The sequence below is a fragment of the Gorilla gorilla genome, chromosome 16, assembly GCF_029281585.2.
Source record: "Gorilla gorilla gorilla isolate KB3781 chromosome 16, NHGRI_mGorGor1-v2.1_pri, whole genome shotgun sequence".
Classification (NCBI taxonomy): Eukaryota; Metazoa; Chordata; class Mammalia; order Primates; family Hominidae; genus Gorilla; species Gorilla gorilla.
This window is the reverse complement of record NC_073240.2, coordinates 65,914,293-65,931,239: the sequence shown is the minus strand read 5'-3', so window position 1 is coordinate 65,931,239 and position 16,947 is coordinate 65,914,293. Positions and strand designations below refer to the sequence as shown.

The 16,947-nt window shown below is 38.7% G+C and overlaps 1 protein-coding gene across 3 annotated transcripts in view; it reads left to right on the top strand.

Moving 5' to 3' along the window:
* The window catches only part of CLPX (caseinolytic mitochondrial matrix peptidase chaperone subunit X), a 41,365-nt gene extending 27,399 nt beyond the window's left edge, over positions 1-13,966 (top strand). The window contains exons 7-15 of one of the 3 annotated variants that reach the window (XR_010131009.1): positions 421-597; positions 1,257-1,421; positions 2,235-2,323; positions 3,302-3,466; positions 7,168-7,467; positions 8,614-8,706; positions 9,685-9,791; positions 11,297-11,800; positions 12,565-13,966. Coding sequence is in view for 1 of the 3 variants with exons in the window: in XM_031002409.3 (XP_030858269.1) it covers positions 421-597; positions 1,257-1,421; positions 2,235-2,323; positions 3,302-3,466; positions 7,168-7,467; positions 8,614-8,706; positions 9,685-9,791; positions 11,297-11,387 (1,187 nt within the window). In the remaining 2 variants the exon portion in view is untranslated. Of the gene's footprint in view, positions 1-420; positions 598-1,256; positions 1,422-2,234; positions 2,324-3,301; positions 3,467-7,167; positions 7,468-8,613; positions 8,707-9,684; positions 9,792-11,296 lie in introns of all 3 variants that reach the window. The other 2 variants (XR_010131008.1, XM_031002409.3) reach the window with 2 other exon arrangements.
* Positions 13,967-16,947: the final 2,981 nt, after the last annotated feature.

The window sequence follows — 16,947 nt, the reverse complement described above, 5'->3', positions numbered from 1 at the left end:
TTCTCTAGTAGATTTTATTGATTAGGAAACAGGAACATAAAGTTTATATGACTTGCCCTAGATCATGTAGCTTCTACTTAGAGACAAAGGAAGGTCCAGAGCTAAAGCTTTCTAACTCCTGGCTCTGCTCTTCTATTGTATTGCCTTCCCTTGGGTAAAGGAGTATTCTTACATATGTATATAAATAAGGACAGTGAAAAAAATCAATTTCCTTTGCTTGAGGTTCTTTATATAATCATTGTGTGCTATATGTTTGTCACTAGATAATTTGAGATTTTTCTCCTTTGTAGGTAAGACAGAATGTCAAAATACTTAAATTTTTCTATGTAGATATTTAGTTTTAGATAAAAGTTTTTATGGGACATTTTCTTCAAGTAAATTCAAATGAAGCTCAAGTAATTCCTTTGGCATTTTTTTCAGAATTGCTTCAGATTGCTGGAATTAGCCCACATGGTAATGCTTTAGGAGCATCAATGCAGCAACAGGTAAATCAACAAATACCTCAGGAAAAACGAGGAGGTGAAGTATTGGATTCTTCTCATGATGACATAAAACTTGAAAAAAGTAATATTTTGCTGCTTGGACCAACTGGGTCAGGTAAATAACTTGCTGAGAAAATGTACTACTCATTTTAAAAATCAGAATATAAATGATTTTATAACCTGTATCTTGCGATTGAAGTATTATGGCTCTTGAGAAGAAAATCTAAGGCCAGTCATCTAGATACACTATCAGTATTCCTGCATAGAATACAAACTGAATTTGAGGCATTGGTGTTGCCCTTCAGGCCAATCCCTAACATCTTCACAGGAATAATAAAAAACAGCTATATCTAAATAATAATAGATCGGATGTAGTGGCTCACACCTGTAATCCCAGCATTTTGGGAGACAAAGGTGGGAGGATCACTTGAGGCCAAGCGTTTGAGACCAGCCTGGGCAACAGAGCAAGACTCTATCTCTATAAAAAATAAAGTATTAGTTGGGCGTGGTAGCACGTGCCTGTAGTCCTGAGGCTGAGGCAGGAGGATCACTTAAGCCCAGGAGATTGAGGCTGGAGTGAGCCATGATCACAGGCTGCACTCCAGCCTGGGTGACAGAGCAAGACCCTGTCTCTAAAAAAAATAATAGCAGAGGAAGGATGTAGCAATTGACAACTTTTTATTATATACTACTAAAATTTATTTTGCATTTTTATTGAAAAATTGTGTGCCAATATATTTTCAGTAAACTTTTAGTGACTGTTTCTATTTGTAGGTAAAACTCTGCTGGCACAAACCCTAGCTAAATGCCTTGATGTCCCTTTTGCTATCTGTGACTGTACAACTTTGACTCAGGCTGGATATGTAGGCGAAGATATTGAATCTGTGATTGCAAAACTACTCCAAGATGCCAATTATAATGTGGAAAAAGCACAACAAGGTATGTTTTCAGCATGGTCTGTCCCCAGATTTAGTATATTGGGGAATCAGTCAAATATTAAGAGACAATATAATTCTTGTTTTGAGTCAAGGACTAAAATTCTGTAATTATATAGAAGTACCTTTGTTACATAATTTCTAGCATACTGATTAAGGGCCACATAGTTTGCTTTGCCTTATTGTCACTAAGCTGGCTGGTAGGATTCAAAACAAGCCAAATTACTGTCCTATTAGATCCTTAATACTATCATTGCTTTTCTTGTTTTAACTCCCCTCAAGACTTCTAATGCTTAGATTAAGACAGGACAGGGCAGGGGCAAGGGAGGAGGGTACCAGATGACTCTAGAAACAGTTTAGCCTGTTGACCTACAGGATGTCATGGATGCTGCGTTGCTCCTTCATTTATCATCTGTTCTTGTTCACGTGAAGAGCATGACAGCTTCCTGTTCAAATTTCTTTAAGACAAGAATGTAGGCGGGAAAGAGTAAGCTAAAGTTTTGTTAATACTAGCACTGCAGATACCTCCTGCTTCCATACTATAAAGAATTCATATACATTAGTGGGGCAAATCACTGTTGTCAAGGAGATTTTGTTACCATACGTAAATGTTACTCCGTAGAGCAGATTACAAAGCAGTTGTACAAAATGATGGATGGAAGAAATAAAAGTGCATTTTTATAATGTCAAGCTATTGGATATGTTAAGTATGAAAGATCAAATAACTTTGTTCTCTAGCTACCTAAGTATTTTAAAGCTGAGGCTATCTTGTGTATATCTTTTTCGTATTATAAATAGAATCCTCCTTAAATTATAGGAATTGTCTTTCTGGATGAAGTAGATAAGATTGGCAGTGTGCCAGGCATTCATCAATTACGGGATGTAGGTGGAGAAGGCGTTCAGCAAGTAAGCAGTTGAATATTTTGTTCAAGCCCACTAAAAGGAAGGGAATACATCAACCTCCCAAATATTGTACGTTTGGTTTCACATTCAATTAGATTCTGTTTTATTTCTTCCGCCCCCAAACTCCACATATCATTTTGAAGTAGTTTAGATCCTAAAAGAAAGTTGTTGACAATTTGAAATAACAAATTACCTTGTTAGGAAATTTAAAATATTTTGAAGAACAGAAAAAATGAAATTTAATCTTTTTTTTTAATTCCTCAAAGGCCCAGTTAAACATTTCTAGAAGACTTTTGAAGAAAGTTATGATTCTAACTAGACATGAATGAACTATGTACATGCTTCTTATTCCTTCCACTTATTTAGAAGATAGGTATAAAATAATGGTTAATTCCTTGCAGAGCCATAATTGAAGTCACAATGATCTATTGGCCAACTTGACCTTTTAATGATAACTAATTATGACATAAACTATTAAAGGGTGAGGAAAATTGTTTCACTTTTTGACAGAGACATAGGTATAATCACACTTACGTGCTGGAAATTTTTTTTTATAAAAGCATCTCCAAATATAGGTAGTCTCAAAGTTTAATACTGTAAGTGGAATAGAATTTTAATTTATGTGAAAGACATATCTTCAACTATTTTCTAATTTTGAATGTTCCCACCGTGCTTGAACACCATTTTATACAGTCATAATTCTGTGTTTATGTCAGAATTATGTCTTTACTATCAAAAACAACCTCTCAGGTTGACTGTTTTCCTGAATTACAATGCATCAAGTTCTGTAACCATTTCAAATAAATGTATTAATTATTAATGTGATAAATGCATTAGATTTTCTTGTTAGTTATAGGAATGTGGGAGTTTCATTAGGTATGTGCATTGACCATAATCACATATTGTTTTCCCCATTTAATCCTATTGTCTAAAATAATGTGCTTATATGGTGATGCTATAAATCATTTGTTCTTTATTTAGGGCTTATTAAAACTACTAGAAGGCACAATAGTCAATGTTCCAGAAAAGAATTCCCGAAAGCTCCGTGGAGAAACAGTTCAAGTTGATACAACAAACATCCTGTTTGTGGCATCTGGTGCTTTCAATGGTTTAGACAGAATCATCAGCAGGAGGAAAAATGAAAAGGTAAGTTTTTCTGAGGGGTTACTAGAAGGATAGAGAGCATTTAAAGGATGTACACTCAGTTTCCATTCTCATATCTGCGGGCTACCAGTCATAGTTTTAATTATAAGAGTTGGGTTTTCTTAGAGCATATCAGAAATATACAGGGAAGGGTGCGGTGACTCAATGCCTATAATCCCAGTTCTTTGGGAGGCCAAGGTGGGCAGATTGCCTCAGCTCAGGAGTTCAAGACCAGCCTGGCCAACATGAAACCCTGTCTCTACTAAAAATACAAAAAATTAGCCAGGAGTAGTGTTGGGTGCCTGTAATCCCAGCTACTCGGGAGGCTGAGGCAGGAGAATCGCTTGAACCCAGGAGGCGGAGGTTGCAGTGAGCCAAGATCGCGCCACTGCACTCCAGCCTGGGTGATAGAGTGAGACTCTGTCTCAAAAAAGAAAAAAACAAAGAAATATACAGTAAGTCCTCACTTAACGTCATCCCATAGATTCTTGGAAACTGCAACTTTAAGCGAAATGACATGTAACAAACTAATTTTCCTCATCAATTTCATAAGGAAATTATGTTGAATAAAATGACATTATTGGAGGACATGTTGTATGTTGTTTCGTTTAAAGTTGCAGTTTCCAAGAACCCATCAACAATGTTAAGTGAGGACTTGCTGTATTTCTATTTTTTTTTAAACTTCAGAGTAGGCTGGGCGCGGTGGCTCACGCTTGTAATCCTAGCACTTTGTGAGGCCGAGGTGGGCAGATCATGAGATCAGGAGATCCAGACCATCCTGGCTAATATGGTGAAACTCCGTCTCCACTAATTAGCCGGGCGTGGTGGCAGGCGCCTGTAATCCCAGCTACTCGGGAGGCTGAGGCAGGGGAGTCCCTTGAACCCAGGAGGTGGAGGTTGCAGTGAGCCGAGATTGCGCCACTGAGCCACTGCACTCCAGCCTGGGCAACAGAGCAAGACTCTGTTTTTAAAAAAAAAAAAAAAAAAAAAAAGCCAACTTCAGAGTAGTAAATTGAAAGATTTCTAAATATCATCCATATATGGGCTTTTATTTTATTTTTTTGGAGATGGAGTCTCGTTCTGTCACCAGGTTGGAGTGCAGTGGCACGATCTGGGCTTACTGCAACCTCCGTCTCCTGGGTTCAAGCGATTCTTGTGCCTCCGCTTCATGAGTAGCTGGGATTACAGGCATGCGCCACCACACCCAGCTAATTTTTGTATTTTCAGTAGAGACGAGGTTTCACCATGTTGGCCAGGATGGTCTTGATCTCCTGACCTCGTGATCCGCCCACCTCGGCCTCTCAAAATTCTGGGATTACAGGCATGAGCCACCGCGCCCAGCCTGTATGGGCATTTTAAAAGTGCAACTTGATGAGTTCAACTTAATATTTTATCTAGGGAGTTCATTATTGGAGGTAGTTGCTGCATCAGTACAATTTCTATTCATTCCCCTTGCGCAATTCACTGGTGCCCAATAAAGTTTATCTCCATTGCCCTTGCTCATAGAGTCTGCCATAGATCACTGCTGACATTCACCAATGGAGGGGAGCATTTTGGCAGATACGGGAAGGGTTGTCATACCACCTAGTTTTATAAGTGTTTCTTCTTATAACCCCTGCTTTTAATTGGGACTGGGACTTGTTTCTTCATATCCTCATAGTACATGCCCAGTACTTATTTTTTGATTGAGTACAACAAAATGTCAGCATAGTGTCAGGAAGCCCAGAAAACACCTGTATTTTCCATGGTTTTGTAGTTTGCATAATAGCCACGAGTGATCACTTTTATATTATATAACATTCTATTTGAAATCTTTATGTCATAGATCAGCTGTGTGCTATATTGCTTGCTGTAAGTCTTCTTGGTCTTGAATGTACTAGTTTAAGTAATAGTTTAGTAGTAGTAAAAAATAATAATCATAATCATAATGCTGCTAATGGTGTGGTTGTCCATGGTAGTTCCTTTGCCTTACCCAGGTGAGGAAACACTTTTAAAAATACTAACCGTGCCACGTAATTATTGTTATTCCTCAGTACCAGGCTTTATTCAGCATGGATATGGTTAGATTTTTATTTTTCTGCTAATTTATGCAAAATTTCACTAGCAGCCAAAACATAACTTAATATGAAAATTTGTTTTTTGTGTCATTGAAATACTGCATAAATTAGCCTAACAAATTAGAAAGAAGAAATTATTTCTTTGGGGGTGTGTGTGTGAGAGAGAGAACCTTGTATTTGAAACTCTGTAACTAAAAGCAAAGACCATGTTCTGATATTTATTTATAATTAATACTTCATATTTCCAAAAAGGATTTGAAGCTAGAAACATGTAGGACAGAAGATTTGAAAGTAATGTCAGAAAAGGAATCAGAAGTACACAGAAGGAAGGTTTCAGTTGTTATTCTGATTTATTGAGAATTAGGTCACTCCATTTAGCTGTGAACTTTATTAATGAAAATTAGGGGAGCAATCATGGGCTCTAGTTCTTATTACCTTGACTGAAGCAAGCTCTATATGCCTTCCATATGCTCTAGTTCTTATTACCTGGCCCCACCTCCTGATAATACAGGGTTAGGATGTCAACATACAAATTTGGGGACACTTAAATATTCAGTCCATTGCTGACAGATTTTTTGAGAGAGTCTTGATTTGTCACCCAGGCCGGAGTGCAGTGGCATGATCTCAGCTCCCTGCAACCTCCACGACTCTGAGGTTCAAGCAATCCTCCTGCCTCGGCCTCCCAAGCAGCTGGGATTATAGGTGCACACCACCACGCCCAGCTACTTTTTGTATTTTTAGTAGAGACAGGGTTTCACCATGTTGGCCAGGCTGGTCTCGAACTCCTGACCTCAACTGATTCACCCGCCTCAGCCTCCCAAAGTGCTGAGATTACAGGCATGAGCCACCAGGTCCAGCCTGCAAACAGATTTTTAGCTTAGGCAATGTTTGCACATTATCATGTACTTCTCTTGTTCTTTTGACAAAAGCTATATGACATGTCAAAATTAAACTTTTTGAGAATTGCCTGGAGTACAGTTCATTTATGTTGACTGAAGCAAGATCCATATGCCGTTATACACCCAACCTTGTTCAGCAAAGTTAGCGTTCGTTTTATTTTTTTATGTTTTTGAGGACTCTAGCATTGCAAGAGTTAGCATTCTTGTTTGATGTCATTCTTACATGTTTTTTATAAAATCTAAATTATTCTAACTGTGTGCAGACCAAAATCATGATTTTAGAAGAATCATGATTTAGCAGTGACTTAAGACACTAACAGATAATTTTCTCGTTAGGCTGCTTGTAGCTCCATATTTATAGTTTTTATACCTTTTGGAAACCACACTCATCTAGAAGTTTTGAATAAACCCTGCAACCTTATTATCTGAGTTCCAAGGGACTCCCTTTGTAGTTCTTACCCACTTTTATTAGAATTCATTCTTTGTGGTTGGTTATTACATAGTGGTTAGGTTCTCAATTCTGAAGGCAGACAGACCTGAGTTCAAATTCTGGCTTTGCCACTTACAGCAATAAGATTTTGGTCAAGATATTAAACTCTCTAAGCCTGTTTTTTTCCTTTGTAAAATGTAAATGATAATAAAACCTTCATAGAGTTGTTACAAAGATCATATGAAATATGTATGAAAAGTACTTAATACACTATCATTTGATTCTACTAATTATAAATATGCATCATTTCTTTGGCAGTATCTTGGATTTGGAACACCATCTAATCTGGGAAAAGGCAGAAGGGCTGCAGCTGCTGCAGACCTTGCTAATCGAAGTGGGGAATCAAATACTCACCAAGACATTGAAGAAAAAGATCGGTTATTGCGTCATGTGGAAGCCAGAGATCTGATTGAGTTTGGCATGATTCCTGAGTTTGTAGGACGGTTGCCTGTGGTGGTTCCATTGCATAGCCTAGATGAGAAAACACTTGTACAAATATTAACTGAGCCACGAAATGCTGTTATTCCTCAGTACCAGGCCTTATTCAGCATGGATAAGGTTAGATTTTTATTTTTTGTACTTAGTTATTTTTTATTTTCTTGCTATTGAAATTCTACATAAATTAACCTAACAACAAAAACAAATTCTGCTCATCTAGAATACCAGCCTATTCCTTACTAAATATGGATCTAGGAATCAAGGAAGGCATATTGTATTATGTTAGAATTTAGGAGTTGTCTTTATTTTTTCTGAATTAAAACCATCATTATAGCCTAAAGCCCAAGAAAAATAATGCCATTAGCCTACCTCAACACCTCCAAGCCAGACATACAGGATTGTCCTTTCAGTCTTGGTATTCTAAATGCTTTTGTTGTGACATACTGTGTATATTTTTATATTATCTTGCCAAAATAGAGTTTTATTAATCCCACATATACTTCTCTGTAGCCAAACACCTAGCCCACATACCCAATTGGATAACAAATGGTTTGGGTTTTGTGAACTTTGTGTCTCTAAATATCAGTCTCTTCTTCTCCATTGCCACTGCCTCAAGTCAAGCCCCTTTGATATTATTCTCCTTGACCCATGCATTTAGTTCTTAATTGGTCTGCCTGTCTCATGTCTGTCTGTGACTATCACCAAAATATCATTATCTTCCTCTTTACTTCTGGAATGGATCATTGAGAACAGTGCCCAACAAATAGATATTAAGTTATTAAATATTTATTGAATGATTAAAGATAAGGCTAATGTTTTTACTCCCTTGCTTAAAATCCTCCAGTGGTTCCCTAGTCTTACTTAGATGTCTCCCCCTTTGCTGCTCCCTTAGCTCCATGTACATACACTGGACTATAAATGCTAGTTTGCTAATCTGTCATCTGTCATCACACAATAGACTGTAAGTTGCTTGGCAAAGATGATGTCTATTCATCATTAAATCCCTAGTATGTAACACACAGAGGTTTAGTAAATGTTGAAAAAAATCCTAGGGAGTCCGTGTTAATCTAGAAAACATCTTCAAGCTTCAGAACAAACTTGCAATTCATAATACTGATACTGTCATGGATTAATTGATAGAAACAAGTGCTTCTTGAAGGCAGGGTTCCAAAACACCATGAGAAATTGTGCCCTCACTTAATGGTACATTTTCTGGAGGTACAAATTAACAATAAAAGTTATAATTTATTTTTAATGTATTTGTAGTGTGAACTGAATGTTACTGAGGATGCTTTGAAAGCTATAGCCAGATTGGCACTAGAACGAAAAACAGGTGCACGAGGCCTTCGGTCCATAATGGTGAGTTGGCATTATTCTATAAAAACAATTATTTCTTGGTCTGAGTTTTGAGTATATTAAGCTTCCCTGTTTTTCTTTTGGAAAATATGTATATATATTTTGAGACAGAGTCTCAAATAAAGGAGTGCAGTGGTGCGATCTTGGCTGACTGCAATCTCCACCTCCCAGGCTGAGGCTTAAGCAGTCTTCCCACCTTAGCCTCCCAAGTAGCTGGAACTATAGGCAAGAACCACCACACCTGGCTAATTTTTGTATTTTTAGTGGAGATGGGGTTTCACCGTATTGGCCAGTCTGGTCTCAAACTCCTAACCTCAGGTGATCTGCCTGCCTCAGCCTCCCAAAGTGCCGGGATTACAGGTGTGAGCCACCACGCCTGGCCTGAATTTTTTTTTTTTTTTAGTCACAGTAGATTATATTTTGCTTTTTCTCAAAAAGGAACTTCAAGGTGTTTGCAACAAAGGACATAGACATAATATGATTAATGACACAGAAAATAGGGATCGGGCCTGGTAACTCACACCTATAAATCCCAACACTTTGGAAGGCCAAGGCAGGAGGATTGCTTGAGCCCAGGAGTTTGAGACCAGCCTGGGCAACATACACCCTCATCTCTCAAAACAAACAAAAAATAAAAATAAAAAAAAAAAGAGGCTGGGCATGGTGGCTCATGCCCATAATCCTAGCACTTTGGGAGGCTGAGGCAGGCGGATTGCCTGAGCTCAGGAGTTCAAGACCAGCCTGAACAACATGGCGAAACCCCATCTCTACTAAAAATACAAAAAATTGGCCAGATTTGGTGGCTTACGCCTGTAATCACAGCTATAATCCCAAATATATATATATATGTTTATATATATATATATATATTTGTTTGTTTCTTTTTCCTTGAGTGAATGGATTCCAATTTGTGATTTATAGAATAAAAGCACTTGTATGTAATCTGTTTTCAATGTGATTGATTACTTTTTATTTCTTTAGGAAAAGCTGTTACTAGAACCAATGTTTGAAGTCCCTAATTCTGATATCGTATGTGTGGAGGTTGACAAAGAAGTAGTAGAAGGAAAAAAGGAACCAGGATACATCCGGTAAAGTGTATTTTCAAGCCAGAACAGATACAAAATTTAAGATGAGCTCCTCATTGCTATGTTTATTGGTTTGTCATTTTAAAATTACATAAAAATTATTATATTTCTAAGGGAAGCAATAATCTCAAGTTTTCTGTAGAAAAATCTAATTTGGGTATTATAAAACAATAGTATTTTGTGAGTCTTTGAAAGTTGATCATCAGCCCGGGTGTGGTGGCTCACACCTGTAATCTCAGCACTTCAGGAGGCCGAGGTGGGCGGATCACGAGGTCGAGAGATAGAGACCATCCTGGCCAACATGGTGAAACTCTGTCTCTACTAAAAATACAAAAATTAGCTGGGTGTGGTGGTATGTGTCTGTAGTCCCAGCTACTCGGGAGGCTGAGGCAGGAGAATCACTTGAACCTAGGAGGCGGAGGTTGCAATGAGCCAAGATCGCACCACTGCACTCCAGCCTGGGCAACAAAGTGAGACTCGGTCTCAAAAAATATATAAAAAAAGGCAATGGGCTGGATTTGGCTAGCAAGCTACAGTTTCCTAACCCCTGATTTATTCAATAAATGTTTACTATGCAATGCTTGACATTAATGTTACCTACACAAAAGCTAGGTTTCTGTTTAACTCAATCATAAGGTATGTTATGTTTTATGTTTGCTTGTGTTCCAAGATAACTTTAGAGGCAGTTGATGTGTTTTGAACAACCTTAGTTATCCAGAGAGATATAATCTTTTATTTTTATTGTTTAATGACGTTGACGTATGGCTTTTAAAGGAATTGTGGTGACCTGAATTATCATTTTTACTAGTTCGAGACAAGACAGATGTGATCAGAAATAGCTTCTTTACCATATACATATGCTAAGTTCCAGCATTTGAGTTGAAATAACAGATGATACTTTCTTGGAGAAGAGGATTTTTTAAGCCTTCACAATTGAAGCCATATTGTCCTTTTTTTTTTTTTTTTTTTTTTCCAGTGATAAATTTGTCAGGGAAAATGCTGGGAAGTTTATTTGCAACTCTTGGTTGTATAGTCTGTTTCCCATATTACTAAGCAATCTTTTTTTTTTTTTTTTTTGAGACTCAGTCTTGCTCTGTCGCCCAGGCTGGAGTGCAGTGGTATGATTTCGGCTTACTGCAACCTCCACCTCCTGGGTTCAAGCGATTCCCTTGCCTCAGCCTCCTGAGTAGCTGGGACTACAGCTGTGTGCCACCACACCGGGCTAATTTTTGTATTTTTAGTAGAGATGGGGTTTCAACATGTTGGCCAGGCAGGTCTCCAACTCCTGACCTCAAGTGATCAGCCCTCCTCGGCCTTCCAAAGTGCTGGGATTACAGATGTGAGCCACTGTGTCCGGCCTAAGCAGTCTTAATATTAAAAGTGCTCCTAATATTTTCTATTATCGTGGCTTTCTTAGCTCGGAGAGGTTACTTTGCTGTTTTGATTTTAAAGATCATGTTTACCTCCATTTTTTGTTTTAAAAAAACAAACATGGCTTTTCATTGTAGGGCTCCAACAAAAGAATCCTCTGAAGAGGAGTATGACTCTGGAGTTGAAGAAGAAGGATGGCCCCGCCAAGCAGATGCTGCAAACAGCTAAACTGTCATATTGCTGTCTTGTATATACAGCTTTTCCTTCTTTTGTTTAGGATCATAATTGTCTCTACAGTCTGATATTAAAGGCATTGGATCTATCTTGGATATCATACGTGGTCAGAGAAGCCTTTAGGAGAAGAATCAGATCATGTATATAATTGTAACATCACATTGATTTTACGGAGGATGTTATATGGACTTTAATGACACAATGTTTAGAGATAAAATGTACATTATTTTGGTTCAGTTTTTTAAAAAAAAAATGCTTTAACAAAATTCTTAGGAATTCTTTTAAGCAATGCAGGTATTGCGATAACTGTAGATTTTACAATAATGTTACTCTACAAATGGGAAAATAAATTCTTTAAAATTGAATATTGAGATACCATTCTTTAGTGTTACCTTTTTTACCCACATGTGTTTCTGAAAATATTGAAATTTTAGGCCGGGCGTGGTGGCTCACGCCTGTAATCCCAGCACTTTGGGAGGCCGAGGCGGGTGGATCACGAGGTCAGGAGTTCAAGACCAGCCTGGCCAAGATGGTGAAACCCCATCTCTACTAAAAATACGAAAAATTAGCTGGTGCCGTGGCAGGCGCCTGTAATCGCAGCTACTCGGGAGGCTGAGGCAGGAGAATCGCTTGAACTCGGAGGGCAGAGGTTACAGTGAGCTGAGATCGTGCCACTGCACTCCAGCCTGGGCGACAGAGTGAGACTCCGTCTCAGGGCGAAAACAAAAAATTGGACCAGGTAGTTTTCAAGTAGTTAAACATTTCATTGAAAAATACCCTGAAGAACTATATTTTGATAATTGGTTTAGCTGTATTCCTAGTCTTATCTGCTAATGCATGACACTAACTTCCCAATTGGTTCTGTAAAAAAGGCCATTTTCTTACCAAGTTGTCTGATTTATTTACCATCTTTTTTTTTTTTTTTTTTTTGAGCAGAGTCTCACGCTGTCCCAAGCTGGAGTGCAGTGGTGCGATCTTGGCTCACTGCAACCTCCGCCTCCCAGGTTCAAGCAATTTTCCTGCCTCAGCCTTCCGAGTAGCTGGGATTATAGGCACGCACCACCACACCTGGCTAATTTTTGTATTTTTAGTAGAGACAGGGTTTCACCCTGTTGGCCAGGCTAGTCTCTAACTCCTGACCTTGTGATCTGCTGGCCTCAGCCTCCCAAAGTGCTGGGATTGCAGGCGTAAGCCACCACACCCAGCCTTATTTACCATCTTTAATCCATTTTAGTACTATGGGTGAGTACATGGAATTGAAGTCTAGCTTAAATCTTCAGAAAGTTATATATCTATTTTATTTTATTTTTTTGAGACAGAGTCTCGCTGTGTCACCCAGGCTGGAGTGCAGTGGCACAATCTTGGGTCACTGCAACCTCTGACTCCCAGGTTCAAGCGATTCTCATGCCTCAGCCTCCTGAGTAGCTGGGACTACAGGCGTGCACCACCACACCTGGCTAATTTTTTGTATTTTTAGTAGAGACGGGGTTTCGCCATGTTGCCCAGGCTGGTCTCTCCTGAGCTCAGGCAATCCGGCCACCTTGGCCTCTGAAAGTGCTAGAATTACAGGCATGAGCCACCGCATCCAGCCAGAAAGATACATATCTAATTCTAGAAATAGCATGCAGTATCAGTCATAGTAACAGCCATGTGCTGACCTAAATAAAATTTCTTGATATTGTGTATTTAACCTGAAGTATTGAGCTAGTTTTTTTGTTTTGTTTTTTGGTGCTGAACATTTTGGTCTAATTCTTTGGCTTCTTAGAACATTTAAAAAAATCTATGTTTTGCTATCAGCCAAAGTAAATGTGTTCACACTAACATATAAGTTACTAACCTTCATTATACAGCAAAGCTAAAAAGTGGTGGGATATTTGGGGTCTTAATGAAAATTGTATCATTTAATTCCATAAATATTAAAATATTTGGGTACCTTTTAAGCTTTTTTTCTTTCCTTCTATAATGGTGGTACAAGTTCTATATTCATTCAGTTTAATCTCATTTGAAATTGTTTAAATCAGAGTACATGTAAATATTTGGTTTTTTTTTTTTTTTGGTTTATAGACTCGAGCTTTCCTTTTACACTGTTTTTTTTTTTAGGGAAAAACTGAAGCTATTAGGAAATTCTAAATCTTGTTGATGAAGAGTTGGGCTTTCTATGATATAATTAATAAAAGGGATGTATGGTATTTATGGCTGGGTAGGACCAGAAATGTACTTTGTATTACAGAGTGTTAAGGCTGGTTGCTATAGTGTGGAACAGAAACACCTCTCCTTGGTCTCCCTAGTAATGGTTCAAGTTCTTCCCAGGAAGTCTTACATATTATAACTTTGTTCATTATCTTTCCCTTATAGCATCATTTTCCTTTTTGTAGAGTGGAAATCAGACTAGCTGCTAAACATATTAAGGGTAATCCTCCAGAAATGGACTGGGGAGGCATTTTAGTCACAACAACTTACATTTGGCTTTGGAAGTTGTTAACAAAGCATAATCGATGTTTTTAAATCAAACATAATTTGTATCTTGGAACTTACATTTTGACATTTGAATAAAACAAAAAGACTAAATGAAAGCCAACGTGGTGGTGTGTCCATACTGCAATGGTGCAGGAGCACTCTGCATTGACAACAACAAGCACAGCCAAACAGTGCCATTTTTAAAAGGGCACAGATGTCATATGAGCTGCTTCATTCTAGGGATTGGTTAATCCTTGGCACTTCCATATCAGATAAATTCTAGCTGTAGATTCCACAGACAATGTCTGTTAAACATTTATCAAAAATCCTTACTTAAATGTCCCGCTTGACACTAGGGACACAGACCAAGCTTTTCAGGAATCTTACTAGTCTTGTAGGGGAAACAAATACGAACTAAAGTGTATTTTAATAGTGGAAGTGAGATAGGTACCAGGTGTGGTGACATAAAAAGTGATGGCCCAGGTAAGTCTGGAAGAACAAGTAGAAATTTGCCAGAAAAGAATAATGAGAACTAAATCAAAATCTCACAAGTGTAAAACAACAACTAGGAAGCTGTAGGAGGTAAGAAATAAGCAACACCTGTAACTTCTTGTTAATACTCTGAAATGACCATTTAATATTCTCCTCTCCATCTAGCTAAGGACCTTGCTTCACATTTCATTGAAAAACCATTGATGGAATTCATCATCCCACCATCTATAAATCTATCTACTCCATCACTCAACCTTTCTCTCTAGTTATAACTGAAGTATCCCTCCTACAAAACTCAGTCACTCCACACATGCTCTGGGTCTCATCATCCCCTCTCATTTCTCAAGGCCTTTAATTCTTTTGATCATGTCTCTACTATAGTATCTGTGTCCTTACTTCTGAATTATTCCCAGTGGCATCCAAACACTGCTTAGTATTTCCTGTCCTATAGCAAATCTCCCAAGCTTATTTACGTATCTTTCCAACTACACCATAAGTTCCACAAAGATGGTGACCCAGCCTGTTTTGTTAACTATAACCAGCACCTACCATAGTGCTACATACATCTGGTACCCCATACATTTTTAAAGAAATAATGGAATGGCCAGGCATGGTGGTTCATGCCTGTAATCCCAGCACTTTGGGAGGACGAGGCGGGTGGATCACCTGAGGTCAGGAGTTCGAGACCAGCCTGGCCAAACGTGATGAAACCCCGTCTCTACTAAAAGTACAAAAATTAGCCGGACGTGGTGGGGGGCACCTGTAATCCTAGCTACTCAGGAGGCTGAGGACAGAGGATCACTTGAGTCTGGGAGGTGGAGTTTGCAGTGAGTTGAGATCACGCCACTGCACTCCAGCCTGGGTGACAAGAGCGAGACTCTTTCAAAAAAACAAAAAAGAATGGAATGTCTTGTATGCCAGGTTAAATTGTAAGTTTTTACAGAAGGTAGTGGAGGGTTATTGAAAGTTTTAGCAGGGGAGTTGAACATGATCAGATGTCCGTTTTAAATTGTTGGGGGCAGGCTCAGGAAAATGAATGGAAGGAAACGTGACTGGAGGCCTACTTAAAAACATTTCTTCAGCACTTGCCCTTCTATCTCCTAGTTCAACAATTTCCTCCACTTTTTCAGGTTAGTTCTCATCAGCATACCAACAAAACAACTTCCTTGAACCCACATCCTCTCCACCTGTTGCCCAGCTGCCTCTCTTCTGCAGCACAACTAAAAGTTGGTCTTGCATTTTTCCAATTCCCTTCCGGGATTTGACTCTTCTTTCTGGGAGAGGGGAGGGTGCGGTCTCACTCTCACCCAGGCTGGAGTGCAGTTGGCACTATCATGGATCACAACATCCTTGAACTCCTGGGCTCAAGCCATCCTCCCACATTGGACTCCCAAAGTGTTGGGATTACAGGCATGAGCCACCGTACCTGGCTCCAGGCTTTGACTCATAAATGAGAAGCTGTCAGAAGGTTTTGCACAAAGAAGTGATACTTGGTTACAGTGTGAGAGAACAGACTAAGAGGACAAGGAAAAGATGATGGCTTGGGCTAAAGTAGTGGAAGTGGAAGAAGTGAATGGGTAGGTATTTTTGCAAATCTGATTAAAAGTGTTATCCTGTGTTCAGTGGGGAAACTCGTTATTATAAAAATGTCCATTATCCTTAAATTTATAAATTTAATAGTCCAATAAAATGCCAATATTTTATGTTATATATATATATATATATATATATATTTTTTTTTTTTTTGAGACGGAGTCTTGCTCTGTTGCCCAGGCTGGAGTGCAGTGGCGCGATCTCAGCTCACTGCAAGCTCCACCTCCCGGGTTCACGCCATTCTCCTGCCTCAGCCTCCTGAGTAGCTGGGACTACAGGCGCCCGCCACCACGCCCGTATAATTTTTTTTTTTTTTTTTTTTGTATTTTTAGTAGAGACTGGGTTTCACCGTCTTAGCCAGGATGGTCTCGATCTCCTGACCTTGTGATCCACCTGCCTTGGCCTCCCAAAGTGTTGGGATTACAGGCCTGAGCCACCATGCCTGGCAAGTAATATATACTTTTTATAAATTACAAATAATAAAATTATAAATTATTTTATAAATAATATATATAAAACGCCAAAATTTTACATTGAAGTCAGGCAAGCTGATTCTCAAGTTCATGTGGAAGAATGGTGAACAAGCAAAGTGAAAAAGTACACTTACATAGTGCTTAATGTAACAACTCCGAGGTGGATACTACAATCAAGTCTTCTCATAAAGAAACTGAAGCCCAGAGGGGTTAAGTAGCTTCCCCAAGCTCACACAAAGTAACAGAGCCAGGATTTAACCCCAGGTAGACTGGTTCCAGAATCCTACATGTAACAAGAATGAGGAGGGACTGCCTCTACTACCTTTTTTTTAAAATTTAATTTATTTTATTTATACCAGGATACATATGCAGAACGTGCAGGTTACATAGGTATACATGTGCCATGGTGGTTTGCTGCACCCATCATCTAGGTTTTAAGCCCTGCATGCATTAGGTATTTGTCCTAATGCTATCCCTCTCATTGCCTCCTCTACTAGCTATATTTAAAATACAAAGCTTTACAACTAGGTGTGGTGACT